At 54.8% G+C, this 20040-nt stretch overlaps 2 protein-coding genes across 8 annotated transcripts in view; both read right to left on the reverse strand.

Annotated features, from left to right (window-relative positions):
- The window catches only part of CNGB1 (cyclic nucleotide gated channel beta 1), a 34486-nt gene extending 26504 nt beyond the window's left edge, over positions 1-7982 (reverse strand). The window contains exons 1-12 of one of the 5 annotated variants that reach the window (XM_026856757.1): positions 7816-7982; positions 5270-5531; positions 4962-5019; positions 4753-4810; positions 4515-4638; positions 4230-4272; positions 3961-4042; positions 3798-3879; positions 3359-3398; positions 2849-2999; positions 2668-2743; positions 1519-1555 (exon numbers count right to left, since the gene is read on the reverse strand). In XM_026856757.1, the coding sequence (XP_026712558.1) occupies positions 1519-1555; positions 2668-2743; positions 2849-2999; positions 3359-3398; positions 3798-3879; positions 3961-4042; positions 4230-4272; positions 4515-4638; positions 4753-4810; positions 4962-5019; positions 5270-5368 (850 nt within the window). In that variant the 5' untranslated portion in view covers positions 5369-5531; positions 7816-7982. Of the gene's footprint in view, positions 1-1518; positions 1556-2667; positions 2744-2848; positions 3000-3358; positions 3399-3797; positions 3880-3960; positions 4043-4229; positions 4273-4514; positions 4639-4752; positions 4811-4961; positions 5020-5269; positions 5532-7520; positions 7715-7815 lie in introns of those variants that run through there. The other 4 variants (XM_026856755.1, XM_026856754.1, XM_026856758.1 and 1 more) reach the window with 4 other exon arrangements.
- A 6335-nt stretch (positions 7983-14317) lies between these two features.
- Positions 14318-20024, reverse strand: ZNF319 (zinc finger protein 319). 3 transcript variants are annotated; one of them, XM_026856769.1, is made up of 2 exons: positions 20005-20024; positions 14318-18565 (listed from the first exon to the last, which is right to left on the reverse strand). In XM_026856769.1, the coding sequence occupies exon 2, from the start codon at positions 18190-18192 to the stop codon at positions 16528-16530; it is 1665 nt and encodes a 554-aa protein (XP_026712570.1). In that variant the 5' UTR covers positions 18193-18565; positions 20005-20024; the 3' UTR covers positions 14318-16527. The 3 variants fall into 3 exon arrangements, with proteins under 3 accessions (XP_026712570.1, XP_026712569.1, XP_026712571.1); XM_026856768.1 differs by having other exon boundaries at positions 19995-20024; XM_026856770.1 differs by lacking the exon at positions 20005-20024 and adding an exon at positions 19012-19254.
- Positions 20025-20040: the final 16 nt, after the last annotated feature.

Genomic DNA, 20040 nt, shown 5'->3' on the forward strand with positions numbered 1-20040 from the left:
TGGAGGTCTTGGGGGTGAATATTCAGATGCTAGGGGTGGGTTGAGAGGGTCAGGAGTGCTGGGAGCCTGCAACAGGAGGCTTTCTGCCTCTGAGGTGTCCTGAGTGATGCTTTTCTATCTTCCTATAAATTCTAGCTCCCGTCTCATAGACATCATCTTGCAAAACCAATAGCTCCAGTTCCCAGAGCCAAGAGGGAGCTGGGATAGGACAGCCCTGGGACTGGGGACATGCAGCCAGCCTCCAGTCCCCACTGCCCCAGCTGTAAAGGAGCTAGAGACCATTTGCTTTTCCTCCCCAGGTGTGTTTTCTCCTTGGATTGGTCTCATTTGGTTGTGGGAAGGGCTGGCTCACCATGGTCTTCATTTTCCATTTGTTTCAGAGGCGTTAAGCCCCTTTGCCCCCTGAAACAAAAGGAGAAGGAAAACATTAGTGAGCGTGCTGGCATTTTGGTGCTGGGTTAGGTTTCTTACTTGACCTAATCACTCTGCTCCTTGGGCAGATTAAGTGACCTTGAGATGCCTCAAGGCACCAAAACGAGCTGTAAGCAAGCCAGCCACGCACAATGGGCGTGACTGCCCCACACATGCAGCAGCATCCCACTGGCTTTGCCTCATTCCAAGGTCCAGGGCAGCGCTCAGGTCTCCAATTTGTACAGACACAGAGAAACTACTTCCCACAGGATTTCCTGCTCTGAGATCCCACCAAGTGGCTGCTGGCTTGGTGGGAGGAACCTCCTGGCATGTCTCTTGGGCGATGCACAGCCCCCTCGTGCCGCAGCGAGTCCCTGCTCCCATCAGCAGCTCCCACAGCCCAACCAACCACCCCTCCCCGGGGATGGCACCTGCACAGGGCTGCATGACATCTCCCCTGCCTGCTCCAGCCGTGAAGGCAGGGTGGCTCCCAGGCAGGGTCCCTGCTTTGCTCAGCACCCCACACTGTGGCTGGTGGGGGGAGCCAGGCCCATCTGCTCACAGGGCTCGTGCTTGCTCCCCTCCATCGGCAAGCAAGCAGTGGTGTGAACCCACAATGCTTTTCTACCACCATTCAGACTCACTTCTAAGACATCTTATCCCAGGATATTGTTTTCCCAAGGTACCTCCCTAGACATCTCACACCAGGCTCTGCACACATGACAAAAGGGATGATGAAGGTGGAGGGTTTGAATCCCCTTGTAATCCTTTGATCAAATTCCACCAGCTTGGCAAACATCTTCCAGCACAGCTCGAGGACAGACCTTGATATCAGCACTAACCTCAAAACCCAGGACCTGAGGATTGGGATGCCACACTCAGAGACTCCTACAGCCTGAGTTTTACCCAGCCCGAGCAACAACTCCAGATCTGCTCCTGCTTCTCAAGCAGCAACAGCCTCTCATGGCTTCCCCGGGGGATTTCAGGGGCTCCCCAGCTGGCACCCACAGCAGACTGGGGGATAAAGGCCACCAGCAGCCTCTCTTCCCAGTAACCCGTCTGACCTTGGCAAGCTAACCAGCATGGTGAGATGGAGCAACCACTTACTTTCTTCCACGGGACTCAAGGTTGCTGCAGCCACTCCCTGCCAGGAGGAAAACAGAAACATGAGAGGCCACTCATTTTCAGTAAACCTAAATTTTTACCCTAAATGCCCCATTTTCAGTAAACATGTCTCTTTTGCCCTAAATACCCCTTGTGATTTCTCCACGCATGTTGGATGGCTTGGCCATAGGCACAAGCATCCCCCTGCATGACAGTAACAGAGGCACCAGTGGGCTCACCTGGGTGCAAGGGAAGAAGAGGAGAGCATGGAAACCTGTTGCTGCTGCTTTTCCTTAGAGCTGGACTACACCTGGGTAAGATGCCAGGGCCTGGACACCACACAGTGCCACACAGATAGGTAAGGAAGCAGTGAAGAAAGCACATGGTATGGGCTCTTTTGATGCTTAGAACCCAAATCCTGGTTTCCATCAGCTAAGCAGGTCATGGTGTCATTTTTTCTGAAGGAGCTGTGTGACAGCCCAAACCACATGTCCTGGTTTCGGCTGGAATAAAGTTAATTGTCTTCCTAATAGCCGGTATAGGTTTGTGGTTTTGGATTTAGGATGAGAATAACATTAACATGCTGATGTTTTAGTTCTTGCTAAGCAGTGTTTATACCAAGTCAAGGACTTTTCAGCTTCTGATTCTGACCTGCCAGCGGAGGCTAGGAGGGCACAAGAAGCTGGGAGGGGACACAGCCAGGACAGCTGACCCCAACGAGCCAAAAGGGTATTCCATAGCATGTGACATCATGACCAGTATATAAACTGGGGAGAGTTGGCTGAGGGAGCACCACAGCTTGGGGATTGGCTGGGCATTTGTCACTGGGTGGTGAGCAGTTGCATTGTGCATCACTTGTTTTGTACTTTCTACTATTATAATTATATTCCTTTCCTTTTCTGTCCTATTAAACTGTCTCAACATACAAATTTTACTTTTTTTTCCCCCCTGATTCTCTCCCCGACCCCACTGGTGGGGGGGGGGGAAAGAGTGAGCGAGTGGCTGTGTGGTGCTTAATTGCCAGCTGGGGTCAAACCACGACACCACAGCAGGTCCCAGCACTGATCTGGCGGCACCTGCATGGCAGGGGACCCCGTCCCTGCTGGGGATGTGGCATTCACGTGCCCTTTGCCTATCCAGCAGACAACATACCTGTGTGTCCTGCTTCTCCCTGGTGACCGGCTGCGGCATCACCTTCTCCAGCCCCTGGACAAACCAGGCAAACATCCTGGTGACCAGAAACTACTGTTAGACCTGGTGGGCAGAGCCTTTGCTCCCACGGCAGCCATTCCTCTGGCCACAATACCCACGCAGAAGTTCCTGCTGTGGTTACCTGCTGCCGTCCCCAGCTGGGGACCGTGGGACAACGGTAGCCACCGGCTCCGGCTGTGCCTTGACCACTGCTGGCTCCACTGCTACTGGGATGCTCTGAGTGGCTGAAACACTGCTTTTTGACTTTGCCTGGGTTTTAGCCCCTTTTGTGCCTGATCAGGTTTATTCAGAAAGAGAAAGGGGATAGGCAATGCAGCCATCATCTTATAAATTGTTGGGAAGAGAAGCAAGTAAGGAAGGGTCACCTCCCACAGAAGGACAGGTTTGGGGGACATCTCTGGCAGCCTCTGCCCCAGGGACCCAGCCTGGGACAAAGACATCGGTGGTTTGGGGACAGATGTGATATAGGGGCAGTGTCATGATGGCAGGACCGAGGGTGCCCACCCCTCCTGGCACAGTTGGTACCCCAGGGCACGAGGATGGAGGGCAGTCTGTGCTGGTGCCTGCCTGCACCTGGGTTCTTGAAGGCAGTGTTCCCTCTGAAAGGGCCACACAGGGAAGGGGGACTCACCTCCCGCCACAGCTTCACACTTCTGCTCCTTTGGCTCCAGCTGCAGAAGGACAGAGGGATGGATGGATGTAGCAAATCACTGCCTGTGGCCCCATTCACCCCTGGGTGGGCACATCCCCCACCCCAAGGGGACACACATGCACAGCCCCACACATCCTCCATTGTGGTTTCAGCCCTATTTCCTTGACAAGGACCACTGAATCCAGATCCTGGCTCTGCTGGCACCAGCAGGTCCTGAATGGAGGATCCCCCATATGTCCAGGTTGGGGAGCACCAGAACAGCACCCTGAGATCTCTCTTTCACTCTACTGAATTTCCCCTGGGGTTTTCCTCCCCAGGGTCCCAGCCAGGATGTGCAGGAGGACAAGGACAGGGAACCTGCCCCACTGTCAACTCTCCCCAGCATCTTCCCAGTCTCCTCCAGCCGTGCAGTGCTCACCTCTGGCTTTTTCAGCACCTCCGGCTGTGGCACAATCCTCTCAAAGCCCTGCACCAGCCAGCTGAGCACTCGTGCTCCTGCCCTGCAGGGAAAGCACACCACAGTTGGGCAGCTTGTCCTGTGCCCCTCCTGCATCCCACTGACACCCTCCCCAGGGACCCACCATTCCTCTGTGCCAGTATCTGGGCCAGTGTTGTCATTGCAGTCATCCAGTTCGTCCTCCTCCAGATCGATGGGGATTATCTCTGCAAGGAGAGTGGTGCTGTGGGGATGGGGGAGAGCAAGGACCCACACTGCTGGGACCTCTTGGTGCCCCCATCGGCTGGCTCAAGGGGACAACAGCACCAGCATCACCAACCAGGGAGGTGGGATGTGGGAGTCTCAGAAAGGCCCCCAGGATGCAGCAAGCTGAAGGCTCCCGGCTCTCCTTACCCAGAGCATCCTCTTCCTTGTCCGCGAGGATCTGGACCTCTGTCTGAAAAGCCAAACAGACCGTCACCCTCCCAGCAGCTGAGGTGGGGCCCATCCTGCTGGGCATGGAGATAAACCTACCCTTTCCCCAGGGATGGATGAAGGCAGAAGCCCATGCGGGGCAGGGTTTAGTATTCCCAGTTAGCACTGGGAGAGTGGTAGGAAGGAAAAAAAAAACAAACAAGAAAAAGTAAAAAGAGCTGGAAGCTCAAATATGCCAGACCATTGTCTGGATCTGTCACCTACCTGATCAGGAACATCAATGCTTGTCTCAAAGCTCTTCCCAAGTGACTGCATTGTCCCTGGGGCTGGCTGGGGAATCACCTTCTCCAGCCCCTGGGAGATCCAGGAGAGAACATTGCTCCCTACACTGCCAGGGAAGGGGATGAGTCAGGCTGGAACCCCATCCGAGGCATCCAGCCTCTGACTAAAAGCAAAATCCCAAGCAAACCAAGTTGCATGCAGGAGGGGGCAAAAGCAATACCTCTCAAACACAGAGCCTTGGTCCTTGGGAACTGGACATCCCACCTTCTTTTCTGTTTCTTCAATGGCAGCAGGAGAAAAAAAAAAAAAATCAAGCTCCCATCAGTGCTCCAGCAGCCCCTGGTGTGCTGGGCAGGAGGGGCCGGGCCGGTAATAGAACGCTGATCTGCCGTCAGAGCCAGCGTGTTCCCCCACCCTGGGGGCTTTTACCTTCAGCGCGTGTGCGGTCAGCAGCATCCCCAGGGCCACCAGCTTTTCCTGTTGGTGCCTTCAAGGAAAAAGGCAGAAGGTGTCCGAGTGAGGCACAGAGGATCTGTTCCCCATTCAAAGGTGGCTACAAACTCCAGGGACTCCCCATCCTTCCTGCTGCCTTCCAGCAGCGCGGGGCACGGATTCAGCCTGGCCCCATCCCTCCCGGGGATGCTGCAAAGCATCCCTGGGCTGGACATAGAGGCACAGGGCATCTCTCTGCCATGTTCACAGGATCTGCAATACCCCCCAACTGGCTTCCTGCTCACCTTGGGTGGCTCCGGGTCCTGCACTAGGACTGGCGGCGTCACCTCTGCTGGATGGGGCACTGGGGGCTGGGGAACAACCCGCTCGATCCAGCTCAGCATCCCACCACCTTCGAGTAGCGAGGAGGGGTCTGTGACCGGCGAGAGACCAGCAGCAGTAGCACACACTTCCCGGGGTGCACCAGCCACTCACGGTGTCCACAGAGCAGCCCAAAAAGGTCCTTGGTGTCCTCCTGTTTCAGTGTCCTGTTTGGGAAACACAGAACTGCAGCACAGCCAGACCCAACCTGGCTCGACCCCTCGCCCTTCACTGTTATCGTGCACAAACTACGCTGTCACTGTTATCGTGCACAAACGACGCTATTTTAAGCTCACAGGCTCAGTTAAACTTGTTTTTCCTAAATGTAACTGCTCATTTAGGTGGAGTTTTTTTGCACAACCCTCCACGGCTGGTGTCACACAAGGAGAAGCATTCATGAAGTCGTAGCAGATAGATCACAGAAACTGCGATGCTCTGCTCAGGGTCCTCTATCTTTCATTCAAGGGCTGAAAAACAACAGTAATTTAAGCAGAATTTGGTTATGAGCAAGTTCACATCCCAACACAGGTATCAACTCATTCCACCCCTAGGAAACAACTCTGCTCTGTCACCTTTCAGTCATAGCCCAGGGCCAGAGCGGCCGCCGGGTCAGACACCTGCACTGACTTGCTGTGGCTGCAGAGATGTTGATGAAGTAGGTAAAAATAAGATGTTGCAGAGCAGGGATTCAGCTATTTAAGCTCCATTTGCTCAGTCTTTTTAGGTCCCTCCCATCCCTTCTTGGTGTGACTCTGAGCCGGGAGTACCAGTGAGCTGAGCAGTGCTGCATGTTCCCATGCTTGGGTACAGGACAAACACGGAGGGCTCTTGCCCAGTGCAAAGTGGGGATGTCTTCTGCTGCTGCCCTGCTAAAGACCCCCACTCTACCCAAAATGTCCCTCCAAAGACGCCCCACTCTGCTCAGTGAGCATCTCAGATGGCCCCCATGCTGCTGCTTGCAGGGAAGGGCAAAGAGAAAGCCGATCCCTGAGCTCCATCCCACCCAGCCAGGAGACTCACTGGAGTTTTGTCCTGGGTTAATATATGGCCCCAGTCCCACAGGGCTGGAAGCTGCTCAGCATCGGGCCCTTTGCATTAAATTCACTCAGCTTTTGGGCATGCAGAATGCCTTCAAAACCCTTGAGGTGATTCATCAGGGGCTGACCAAAGCCTGGCATCTTAAATCTTAACTGGCTGAGGTTCTCAGGCAGGGTGATGTGCATCCTCAGCTTTTGCTTGTCCACACCCTGTGCAAGCCCAGGAGCTGGGTCTGGATGCCGCCAAAGCATCGCCCAGCACACCATGAGCAGTCTCAGCTCTCCCAGAGACCCCCACATCCTCACAGTGGGACAGGATGGCTGTAAAACACTTCCCTGGAGACCTGATGCCCAGAAACCAATTAAGAAATTTCCTTTTACCTCCCAGTGGGTATAAGAGATTAAGGAGCTGCAAATGTCCCAGAAACAGCAAGGAAAACCCAGCTGCACCATGCAGCACAGGGGCATTTCCACCCATGCTTCAGATCCCAAAGAAACCCAGGGCCACTGTACACCACTGAGTCCAAAGAAGCCCACAGGAAGACCCATGGGGCTGGAGTGAGCCTCCTGCAACAGCCAAGGTCTCCTCCTCCCTTAACATAACCTTGTGCAGCTATAAAAGCCTGGAGCTTAAGCCTGTCCTTGGCCTGAGAAGAAAAATGGCCAGGGCCATTCCTCCAGTACATCCAAACAAGAGAGGGACAGAAATATTTGTGGGTCCTCAAAAAATTTGTTGTTGGAAGGTGGCACTGAAGAGCAGGCAGCCACGTGCAATTCTTCTGTGTTGCAGGCACCGGCCAGTGCCACCACCCACCATGCCAGCTCCGTGGGGCTCATGCTAGCAGGCAAAGGGCCCTGAGTCTCCACAGCAAGAAGCAGGGTGCAGACCTGCCATCCCCCTTCGGAGCAGGGAGCACTGTGGCCTTACCCTCTCTCCAGCAACAGATCAAGCCCCTCCACATTGCCCAGCTCCATTTCCCTTGCAGCATCACTCCCTACAGACCTGCTCCATCACTCCCCACCACGCGCCCCTGCCAACCTCCAGCTCCGTTCTGGAGCACCGAACCCTCCCGCAATGTGTGGAGGTGGCCCCGCAGAACCCCCAGCTGCATCCCTCACCTCCATCGCCGCCACTTACCCCCGCACATTCACTGCCACCTGCCCGGGAAGCCACCCCCAGGATGCACGGGCTCCCTTGGGCACTGCAGCTTGCCACTGATTCCCCAAACCCACCCCAATCCGCTCAGGGCTCTGCGAGGATTAGCCCAGCGCTGCCTGCAAATGGGATTACCAGCACCCAGCTGTCCTGAATGTCCTGGCTCCTGGCAGCCAGACTGGTTTTCATGCAGGATAGTGCAAAGAAAACACAAAAATCAAGCAGATTTGAGCATCCTCAAAATCCCTGGAGCCACCAGGCTAGCCCAGGCACTCACCAGCCGGGCAGGAACCCAGCAGCGCTGCAGGGAAGCCTGTCGTCTCACCCAGGCACAGGTGGGCGAAGGGATGCACAGAGAAGCAGCAGCGGGGCTGCAGAAACCCCTCGGGGTGATGTGCTGAGGATGCTCCACCCACCCTCTGCCCCAGCCCCAGAGGATCTGTGTCAGGAGGCAGCAAATCTGTGCAGGGCTGAGCTAAGCCTCCCCTTGCTGAGCCTGCCAATTGCTGCTTGATCCGTTTACCTCCAGCCCTAAGTGGCTGCCAGCCTTTCCCATCGCCCCTAATCTCGGCAGTGGTCACACCCTGGAACCCTGGTACCAGCATGGTTTTGCTGCTCGACATCCAGCCCCAGCTTCTGCATTTGGCTGGAGTTCTCAGCCTGGTTCCTCCTTCCCCAGCCCCGTGGGCATCCCCAGCCTGGCAAGCAACAAGTACACAGCCTGCCTGACCCCAACCCAGCACCTCTGCAGCTTTGATTCACAGCTAGGGAAACTGAGACACAGAGTAGTGGTCTCCTAAATTGCACCCTGTTCCCTACCTGCCAGGTCCAGGGAAGCCAACTGAAAGGCATCCTTGTATTTCTGAGAAACCGTTCACTCTGAAGCAGAGTGATGATTGCTTACGGCTCAGCATTAGCCTCTGATTTTAGTGTTAGAAACATGAATCGATGGTGCTTGCAGCACCCTCCCAGGCCTCATGGCTACCAAAGCCATTACCCAGCATCAGCTCTCCCCACTTTGCTGCCTGTGACTCCATCCAGCATATCTGCCCCTGCCCTAGCAGGATTGGCAGCAAACCCTCCATGGTGGCCAGAAGAGGAGCTCAGGGCTCCCACCCCAGGCCAGACAGCCCCAATCATCCCGGTTTCCTCCTCCTCAGGGTGGGCTCAGACCCCTGGCCCATGACTGGCACAGCACCTCTCACAAACTTCCACCCTCCATAGCATGATGGGATCAGGGCAGCCCCTGCCTGTCCCTTCACTTCCCCAGCTGCTCATGCTACCTCCAGCCCTAGCACAGCCCCTGGCCAGTGGTGCTATGGAGCAAGCGAGGAAAGCTGTGTCCATGAACATGCCGAAGCCCTGTACACAGGTGCTGTTGTCACATGAGGCAGATGGGCCGTCAGTGCTCTGGCCCAGCCTGCCACAGTGAGCGGGATGAGCCTGGAGATGGCCACCAGCAGGGTGCTGGGGAGTGCCGAGTGCCAGGGCAGGGGATGCTCCAGCACCCAAAAAAAAAAAAAAAAATTTCTCAGTTTTATCTATTGGCAGCTTCAGCTGCCCCAAATGCATGCCTCTACCTGGGGGGGCAAACCCTCTGCTCCCCACTGTGGGACAGATGCTGACCCCTGCGCCAGGGCTGTGGGTGGCAGAGGAGCCACAGCTCTGAAAGCAGGGCACAAGAGCTTCTGTGTAATGCCTTGACAACCCTGGAGCACCAGGAAAAACCATCCCCGTGAAGGGAGCAAACTGTGGTGGGCACAACAGACCGATGTGCAAGCTCCTGGGGAGCAGCAGAGGCTCCTGGACAGGCACAGCATTAAATTGACTTGCTACTGTGCAGAGGGATCAGCAGTGGGAGCAGCACAGGCTTGAATCCCAAATCCCACACCCCCTGGGGCACAAGCCTGGCCCAGGTCCCACCTCGAAGGAGGTCCCACCTGAGGAGATGGCACTGCCTGAAAGAGCAAAGCAAGGCAGGGACAGGTTCAAGTGGTCTTTTACAGGCTCAGGCTCATGAAATCCTGCAGCGAGGGGTTCAAAAAAATAAGTATCTGCTGATGGCTAAACCTGCATCTCCTCCAAGGACACTCTGGAGACACCTTGTCTTCGAGCCAGACCTGTCTACAAAGGTTTTCAACTTACTTCTGCAAGCAAATGCCCAGGAGGAGCCTGGGGGAGAAAGGAGAAGGCTCTGCTCCTTACCTAGGCAATGCTGCCACCACTCCTGGCATGTTTGCTGAGGAACTGTTTTCCATCCACTTCTGCTGTTCTTTTGGTTGCATCCCTAACTTTTATGTTCATGGGGTAAGGCAGGAGGGATTGCTGATGATAACTGCATGGAAAATAGCTGCCAAGGAGTTAAGATCTTCTAGAAAAGCAACCAGACCTTAAGGGGCTCTTAATAAGGTACCGAGAGGTTGCTCCTACCAACCACTCCTGGCGCTTCCCCAGTCAGAGCCTGGGGCTCTGGCATGTGCAAAAATTACACAGCTTTGCGGTGATTTAGGGAAATCAAAGACAAGAAAGTAAAAGCTCATGCAAAGCACTGGTGGTGCCAACGCAGTTTTCTTGCCTGCCCTGAGGATACAGAATATTTCCTCAAACCACAAAGTTCAAACACAGGCACAGTTTAGGACTATTTGCTGTGGTTTGTATTTTCATCTTCCTATGGAAATCATCCAGCTGGGAATAAGAAATTAGGGCGGCTGGGAAAGGCATTGCCCTTCTGCCACCAGGAATGATCCTGCTTGGTGGCACTAACACCCTCCCAGGGCTCCGCACAGCTGCCACAGAGGGACTGGTGACCCAGTATCAGCGTCAGCTGAGACATGCACATCCGTCCTCTTCCCGAGCGCCTCTCTGCTGTAATTTAAGGAGCTCTGAATGAAGCAGCCAGCTGAGAAGGGAAGTTGAGATGTCTCTCAGCTGTGGGATCCTGGGTGAATGCTGTCCCTACTCTTGCCTCAGTTTCCCATCCCATTCCCTTCCCAAACCTTCAGTCTGAAGCAGTTTTTTGATGATTCAGAGACAAACACACATCTCACCTGGCCTGGGTGTGGGATGGAGCAAGTCAAGTCATCTGCAGGTAGCGGGCTCCTCTCTTGCCATCACAGGATGGGGGGATGCAAAAAAAAACCTCTGGGAAAGCTGAAACTGTCATGCATGGGGCTAGAGTCCTCTGAGCACAACATACATCAGCTTCTGCCTTCTCAACAGGTGCTCCTTCCTGGCAGGCAGAGGATCCTGCCTGTTTCTGCCCTGAAGCTCCAGCAGCAAGTTTTGCCCCAGAGTGGCACACCTCTAGCAAGGGGCAAACCTGCACTGCAGACTCTGCCTGATTTTGCTTTCCACTCCTGAGAGCCTGCCCAGACCCTGCATCTCAACTTTTGGTTACTAGGCAGATGAACCATCATCAAAAAAAGTTCAGGGGAAAGAAAGAAAACACACACAAAACCAGTATCAAGCGGAGTCAGAGCACAAAGACAGACAGGGGAGGGACTGCCCAGCACATGGCCTCCACTTGAGAAATCTTACACACCCACAGGAAGGTATAAATAACTATAAATTTATTAGTAAAGCAAAACCATTTGACACTCACACAGAAAAGCAGGATGTGTTAATACAATATATATACACAGATACATGGAGTATCATCTTAGAAACACACGGAGAGCAGTGCTAAAGGCACTGCAAGCCACACAAGCCTCATCATCCTTGGCCGCAACTTCCCCCGGCCCTGGGAACTCTGCTAGAGGCACAAGTGCAGGTTCGGAGGAGCCTGAGAACCTCACTGGCCATGGAATCCCTTGGACCCACAGCTCAGAGGCATTTGGAGACAAGTCCATGGTTCAGCTCCCACCTGAGGTCCTGCTCTCCCCACTGAGCATCTCGGGCACATCCAGGAGGTGGCGGAGGTGGCTGCAGGGAGATGCTGCGGAGGGATCCTGGCAGCTGGGAAGGATCCGCACTCACCAGGGTGTGGGGGAGAGCTGCCGGCCCCAGGCCTTGCTGCCCTGCCATTATTGCATCTCAGCGTTACGCCTGTGTGTGCAGGAACCTTTCTGCAGGTGAACTCTCCACTCAACAGAGGAAGAGTCAAACTCTGGAGAACAACAAGGGTTTTTTTGCTTATTATTAATAGCCAGGCTCTGGCTGCAGCCTGGACTTGGTGGTAAATACCCAAGAGAAGTGTAGAAAGTGCTCTCCTCCCTTCTAACAGTGCAAGACCTGGCTTGAGTGTCCAGAGATGATCCCAAACCACTGTCAGAGGATGCTTTCCCCTTGCCCCTCACTCCAGCACGTGGGCCCAAAGACATGCCCATCTTCCCACCCAGACTACAGGGATGGCATCTGCCCCCTGGAGAGCTGGCAGGGCTGCCTGGGCATACCCAAGGCCCCACATCTAGCACATCTCAGTCTCCTGCCTGAGGCACAGAGCCCCTCCGCAGGTATTCATTCCCATGGGAACAGAGCGCATTCCCAGGGGAACAGAGCAGTCCGGCCTCGCCCCAGCACCATGACTTCTCCCCAGGAGTGTCTGACAGCCCTTCACTGACTTAACCCCCAGCCTTGGAGATGTGGAAAAGAGACCCACCATGGAAATGGCCACTCCTACCCCAGTGCCTGCTTCTCACAACTCTGCTCTGGCTCCTGGTCCTGGCTCACCAGAGCCAGCTGTACCACAGACACAAGCCAAGCAGCCAGGCCACAGGAGGTGTCCATACCCAGCAGGATGGATGGCCGGCCTCATGGTGGGGAAGGACCAGAAGCACTCACTGGATTCCAGAAAGATTCAGATTCCAAACACCTGATCACATCATCAGTGGTTTGGTATCACCTGGATCCAACCTCAGCCTGCAACAAGAATTTGGAGTGGGGTGGCTGGAGGAGAGGGGCAAGAGACCTGGCAATCAAAATGGAAAAACAGATGAAAACCAAACCACTGCTTACAAATAAAGAATTGAGCAAAGGGCAAAGAAGCTGAAAAGGTCTTATAAAAGTTTTGCTTATATAAGCAAAACAGTTGTGGAAGGGAAGGGGCTGAGACACAGCTAAAGGCTGTGTAGGTAGGGTAAGGGGAAGTGAAGATGGGGAAAAAAGCCCAGGTAACAGCCTACCTTCTTCCTGGACCCTGGAAGCCAGAGGAACAGCAGCCCTAGAGAGCAGGATTTATCTCCTGGACAATATCCACGTCGCCTTCGGCCAGCCTAACCCTCCCCGCTGCCTCCCCTGCAGCGTCCTGCGCTAAAGCTGCCTGACGAAAAGAATGACCCTTCAACCCTTCGGGAGGGAGAATGCCCTACTCCAGCCCTACAGAGCACCTTCAGGTGGTCTGGCAACCAGGTCTTGAAGACATGTGCAAGCACTTGCCACGGGGCTGACGCAACACCAGCTCCAGCACAGTGACCCTCTTGGGTGCTGTGGGGCAGCGAGTGATGCGAGAGGCCGAACGGAGGCTGCGTGAAGCAGCCTGAAAGTGTCTTGAAATAAACGTCAGAAGCAAAGTGCAACCCAAGTAGAGTAGAAAGACCTTTTACTCCCAAGAGGCTTTGGCCCCAACTGCTCTTTGGTTTGAGAAGGAAACACCAGCAGTTAGCAGAGTGCCCTGTGCCGTATGATGCCCAGGGGACACTGGCCCCCCAGCACCACGCTCCTGACACTCACGTGCCTCCTGCTATTTCCATCACCTTTCCCCTCATGGTACAAAACATGACCCAAAGGCACCGCAACGGAGATTGACCTTGTTCCCCCAGGCAACCTGCATGCAACACAGCTGCTCTAACTAGACAATCTCCCTACAAAAATATATTCAAGGCTCTTGGTAGCTGCTCAGCTGCCTGCTCTGCACAGGTTCTCCACCTGCCAGTACCAAAGGCCACCACTGGATTCGACTGGATTTGGGCTGTTGCAAGGCAACAAACAAGATGAAGAGACCAAGTCACTATGAGCCCATGGCCAGTCCTACTCAATGATGCTCTAATGCTGCACCAAGATGTTTTTGAGGCTGGAGACACCTATTCACAGGCACTGGCTGATACCCTGCCCCGCCAAGCCCCCACAAAATCCCCTCTCCCCCAGGCATGGGCTCCCCACCACACAGCCCTGATGATGCTCTCTCTGCCCAGGGTGCTGCCTGGCTGTTGCCACATCCTAAGCAGAGCCAGAGATCGTTGCTGGGACACTGAGGGCTTCCCCAGCTGCTCAGCATGAGGGGAAACACTACCCATCAGTCCCTGTACCCAGCTGGTACCAAGGGGCCAGGATCCACAGCTCCGTGGCCAGCACATGGTGCAGAGATGTGCCCAGGCCCACTGCCATCCTCCTGCACCCCAAGTACCTGAAGCTGTCCAGCCACCCAGGCTGCTGGGGAGGGAAAAGAGCAGGCACAACCATTCAGGGGCCACACTAACAATTTCTTCTCTAGCCAACAGCTGCCTCAAAAAGAAATGTGGGCACAAAAGCCCCTGGAGGCTCCAACAGCCTCTATTTCACACCCTCCTACTACTAAAGAAGAGACTTTCTGCAAGCTCCCAGCTCCAGGCACTGATCCTGGTTGCTGGTGCCATGCTCAAGCAGTTGGGGTGACCTCTTAAGTCCCCAACTCTGTTGGACCTGTGGCAGCTGCACCCAGCTGCTTCAGGCAAGAGCAGAGCTAACCCCACCCCGAGGCAGGAACAGCGCCAGGGTTCAGGTGGGTGCTATGCTCACCAGCTGGCCCCGGACCATGCTCACAGCCCCCATCACCACCAAGCCCTTCTATAAAGACAGGACTAGCCTTCCTTGGTTTTACTCCTCACTTTTACTCCTACAGTAAAGCGTACACTGAACTTACTATACATTAAACAGCAAAAATCAGCTACCTAGAAACAAAGCGCTCTTTAATAATCCAAGTTATCACATTTTTTTTTAAAAAAGATCCAGTATGACATCGAGTTAAACTATACAGTATTTTTTAATGAATATTAACAAACTGCTTAAAAAAAAAAAAAGGAAAAATAGACAGACAGAAAACTTGGTAGGAAGTTCTACATCTTTGAGTCAGCATGAAGCAAGATAACCATCGGTCCTTCTTCCCTGGGCAGCAGAGATCAAGGTCTGCTTTAACCTCCTTTAAAGCTGTGCATGAAGACTCAGCCCCAGGGTCACACCTGTCACAGAAGTGTCCCAGCCCCAAAACCAAACCTCATTTCCCCTCACTGAGCTGGAAATGGAAACAAAAGCCTTTCTTCATCTTTCAGATGAGTGTCCCCTACCAGCAAAGCAGGTACAGCCCAACTCTCTGCAAGGTTAATCTATCTGTACTTGCCATGGACAACAGGTATTAAACTTGTCCTCATCACCTGTGCAGCACATGGGCAACTTACTGGCTGCTGTTCACTAATTACAGGTCACGACAACACTCCTACCTCACACAAGGGCCAGCCAAGATCACAGAAGAGCTGAGGCAGGCAGGGACCTCTGGAGATCATCTAGTCCAACCCTGTGCTCACACAGGGTCAGCTACAACAGGTTGTCCAGGACCACATCCAGTCAGGGCTTGAGGATCTCCACAGATGGATATTTTACTCTCTCCAAAGATGGAAAAGATAAGGCTGGTGGGCAACCTAGTAAGCATGCCTTCAACCTCCAAGGCATCTAACTGGTAACGGGTCTCTTGACCATGAGAAGCCAGCAAAATCCTGCAGAGGAAAACACCTGAGGCTGCATCAACCTTGCTAGGGGAAATTTATTTTTAAGTGATGTTTACAACAACTGTGCAAAACCTGAAAAATACAGAAGAGGTAAAGAAAGAATAAAAGAGTAAAACAGGACTCCTGCAAGAGGGGTGAAAAAAATAAACTCCTCCTTTACCCACTACTAACCTTCCCCTCCCCGTGGAGCCGAGCCCACGGGCCAGGAAGGATTCTCCTGGCTTGCTCTGGGTCCCCTCCAGCAAATCAGTCACCAAGCCCCTGGCACATGGTGTGGGTTACTGTTGGTGATGGTAATGCCTCCGAAGTTGTAGGTTATCAGTAGTGTTCGTCTCACCCTTTAGTGTTTGAACTGCTGGGATGGCCCTTTCCTTGATCCCCAGAGGTAACTAACAGCCCAAGCGGTGCAAAGAGGGAAGGGGCCTGGAGGCAAGTCTTGGCAGAAGAGCTAGGTCCCTCAGGAAGCAGCTCTTAAATGCCATGATCTCATCCAAGAGCAGGGCATGGAGGCTCTTCTCGTCATGCTCTCCAGTAGCGGCATGGTGCTTCCTACTCTTCCCCATGCTGCTGGCAGGGATGGGGGCGGGCAGGCTCACTCAGAACCCCTGTGGAGTGTGACAGCCAGTGACTGCAAAAGCAGCAATGCCAAAGTGCTTTTTGGAGCTGTGTAGCCCCATGGCTTTTCCCTTTCTACACTCTAGAAAGAGGGAGAACAAGGGAGATCAGGGCAGTCAATCAATGCTAGCAATCTGCAATGGTCCTCTCAACTGAGCTTGGACCAAGAAAGTTGGGAGAGCCCAGCAGTGGAAACCTGCTACTTCCTTGCCAAGCAGCACACCTTGGGAGAAGGGAGGGCTGGCTCTGCCTTGCTCCCAAGCCCTCTCCAGGAGGAGAGTTACCCACAGCCCTCCCTGCCAACCCAGCTAGGGCAGGGGAAGAAGGCTGCACACGAAGGGCTGGTGCCCTCAGCGGGCAGCTGAGCTCCCAGCACTGGAACTGCAGGTACAGCATGAACTACAGTTCAGGGGACACCAGGCAACTACAGGCATCGTTTCCTCTCCCCACCTCCCTCCTTCCCTCTCCACCCCTTTGAACTTTTCCTGTTGTCTGTCACCCCTGCGGTACATGTGGCCTATCAACCACCGAGGACAGAGGAAAGTTTACCTGCCCACCCACCATTCCTCCCCTTTCCCCCAAACACACTGGAGGCTGTCTACAACCGAGGAGAAGGAAGGGGAGGCCGAGGCTCAGGAGCATCACATGCAAGCTGAAAGCCACTGCGGGGCGGGGGGGTCTCACGGCAAGCAGGCAGCCACTTGGTAGGCGCCCTCGGCCGTGTGCTGGACACTGTGCTCCTGCAGCAGGCCCAAGTCCAGGAACCGCTCCCCGCACCACATGCACTTGTACTGCTGCTCCCGGGCGTGCACGCTGTGGTGCTTGTTGAGGTGCTCACGCTGCTTGAAGGCCTTCTCGCAGGAGGGGCACTTGTAGGGCTTCTCGCCCGTGTGCACGCGCCGGTGGCGCTGCAGGTCCGAGGCGTACTTGAACCGCTTTTCACAGTCGGGGCACTTGAGGGGCTTCTCGCGGGCCGGGTCGCAACGGTGCTGCACGAACTCAGAGGAGGAGAAAAAACGTCTCTCGCAGAGTGTGCACTTGAGCGGCTTCTCGGCGCAGTGGGCCAGCTGGTGCTTCTGCAGAGCCGAGGCCCGCTTGTAGGACTTGTTGCACACTGCGCACTTGAAGGGCCGCTCCGCATTCTGCACGCACTTGTGCCGCAACAGCTCTGAGGACTGGTTGAAGCCTTTCTGGCACACGTTGCACTTGAAGAGGTTTTCTATGCCGTGCACGTGCTGGTGGTACACCAGGTGCGAGGGCTGCACAAAGCCCTTCTCGCACAGGTTGCACTTGAAGGGCTCCTCAGCCTTGTGTGTGCGGCGATGGCGCATGAGTGCGTACTGCTGCTTGAAACTCATCTGGCAGAGGTCACACTTGAAGGGCCGCTCCTCACTGTGCGTGCGCTCGTGCTGCCGCAGGTCCGAGGGGCGTTTGAAGGCTTTCTGGCACTCGCCGCAGCGGAAGGGCCGCTCCCCACTGGGCGTGCAGGGGTGCTGCAGCAGCTCCGACGACTCCTTGAAGTGCAGCTCGCAGACGTTGCACTTGAAGAGGTGCTCTCCCGAGTGCGCGTACATGTGGCGCACCAGGTGGGATCGGTGCTTGAAGGTCTTCTCACACACCGTGCACTTGTAGGGCCGCTCCGAGCTGTGCGTCCGTTTGTGGTGCACCAGGTGGGACGACTGGCTGAAGCTCTTGTCGCACAGCGTGCACTTGTATGGCTTCTCACCCGTGTGGATGCGCTCGTGCCGGGACAGCTCTGAGAGATGCTTGAAGGTTTTCTGACAGATGGAGCAGCTGTAGGGCTTCTCTGAGGGGTCAAGAGGCTGGGAATGCTCTGCCTCGGGAGACTTGTAGGTCTTCTCACAGATAGAGCACTTCATGGCGTTGCCATTGTGGACATTGTGGTGCTGTGCCAGCGAGGTCAGGAGGGAGAAGCCCATCTTGCAGACACCGCACACAAAGGGCTTCTGCTCCACCTGGATGCACTGGTGCTCGAGGAGGTCAGTGGCCTGGTGGAAGATCTTCAGGCACTGGGTACACTGGAAAGAGCGGTCATGGCCTGGCAAGCACTGGTGCTCATGGGGGTTGGAGAGGTGCGCAAGGTCGTGGCCACACACCCCACATTTGTGGGATGGCTCCCCAGCCTGGATGGGGGCGTGCTGGTGGTGCTGCAGGCCAGGGTCTGGCTGGAGCAGAATGCCGTAGACAGCACAGCCTAAGGGGTTGTCAGCAGTGCTGGGTGGGATGGAGTGCTCTGGGAGGGTGGCTGCCCCAGCGTGGTGCTGCTGTGGTGGTGGCGGCGGCTGCTGTGGTTGCTGCTGTTGCTGCTGCCAGCTTTCTGACATGCTTGGGAAAAAAACCCGGGATTTTAGCAGTGACAGCTTCAGCTTCTCAGTTGAAAGGGTTCAAGTAAAAACAAAAATCCAAAGTATCCAAGATCCTAATTCCTTGTAGCTAATCCCCTGAAGTCAAGGACAGAAAATCCAGCCCACAGCCAGTATCTTGGGAAACAAAGAGGTGACTGAGACTCCAGAGCCTCCTCCTTAGATCAGCACAAGTTCTTTGTGGACTGATTTGGTTTGGCTGTTTCTTTTTTGGACAAAAGAACAGGAGGCAGAAGCAAGTGCCTTTAAGACAAGAGGAGGCCCTTCTCCGTGCTGGATGCGACGCGCTCACATTTGGGAAGGATGAGGGAAGCAGCGCAGGGAGCAGCTCTCTCTGCAAGGAAGACAGCTCATGTCAGGTCTCAGAGGAAAGACTGGCAACTCTCTAGTCAACCTCCCCCCATGGCTCACTTTGAACACTCTCCTGCATCCCTGTAAAGCTACCAGGAAGCCAGCGTGTGGGAGCTAACCGGAACCCCCCTTGCTGCCGCGCAAAGGGCCTGGGACGATACATGCACAGCCTGGAAAGGGTCGGGCTCTGCCCAGCCCCACCAGGCACACGTTTGAGCAGCGTGCTCTCCCGAGAGGTAGCACAACTGCCCAGCTCCCAGAGAGCTCCGCTGTTACCCTCTACGCTGTCAGTGGCTGAGGTTTGCCCAATGCTGTGCAATCAAGAAGCTACCAGGTTAGATTTTACAAATATCAAGACAAATCCCAATCTGATCCCACCCCAGCAAAGCAGTTCTGCTCCTTCTGTGGCTTGGGTATCGGGCACATTACCCAGGGGATGTATACGAGAGATTTCCCCCTCTCCAGGCAGCACTCAGAGACTAGGAAGAGCCAGAGAGCTCAGGGGAAGGTTTGCCCTCAATGTTATCCTATCTGCAGACAAAACACAGAACCCGCAAGGATCGTGCACAACACTCTGTGAAGATGAAAGAAGTGTTAAAGCAATGGCTCAGCTGAACCTCCTACAAAGCCACGGAATAAAAGTAACACTGGAGCCGAACAACCTACATGAGAGGTGCTGCCTGGCTTTACTATAGTAACATCATAGGGGTTTTGCTCACTGAAAAGTTCCAGCCTTTCTAGAGATGTCTGGTAAAACTTGGTATCAACTCAGAGAAGAGTAAAACCTACCAGTGAGGAGCAGACAGCAGCAGTGCCGACACACCCTGAGAGAGGAGAGGTCCAGGCCTTGGCAAGGAGCCCATGCTCCTGTGCCACAAGCCCTCACCCCCACAGAAGCACACCCATTTCTGAGTCAAACTGCCTGCCCTCACCCACGTAAGTCAAACCTCGATCTTTCAGGATGGTGTTTGTTGTGTTGAAAACTAAGCGATATGGAGCCTCTGAGAAACCCACTTCCCAACACTCCCACCTCCCCCAGTGCTCAGCTGAGTCCGGATCGTGCCCCAGAGCTTGGGCAGTGCCAGGCTGTGCTTCTGCCTACAGCGAGGCGGCACAATTCCGGGCAGTAAAATGCCCAAAGGCCCCATCACAGCCCTGCTGGCATGCGAGGTCTCCTCTTCCTCCTATGGAGCTCTCCTCGACTGCCGACGCGAAGGGAGGGCTCACAGTTACACCACCTCACACCCAAGCTTAACGGATACAAAACTTCAGCAAGGCCCAGCCGCCACCTTCCCCCGCAGGCACCGTTACCCACGGCAGGAGCAGCCCCGAGGCGAAGGCATCGCGACCGTCAGGCCTACCGGGCAGGGGAGGCGGCATCCCCCACCAGGGGAAGAGTACGAAATACCAACCTTGGCTTACCGGGGGCTCTGCACGGGTACTGTCTCTTATACACAT

Source organism: Athene cunicularia, assembly GCF_003259725.1.
Source record: "Athene cunicularia isolate RWA chromosome 11 unlocalized genomic scaffold, athCun1 chr11_part1, whole genome shotgun sequence".
Lineage (NCBI taxonomy): Eukaryota > Metazoa > Chordata > Aves > Strigiformes > Strigidae > Athene > Athene cunicularia.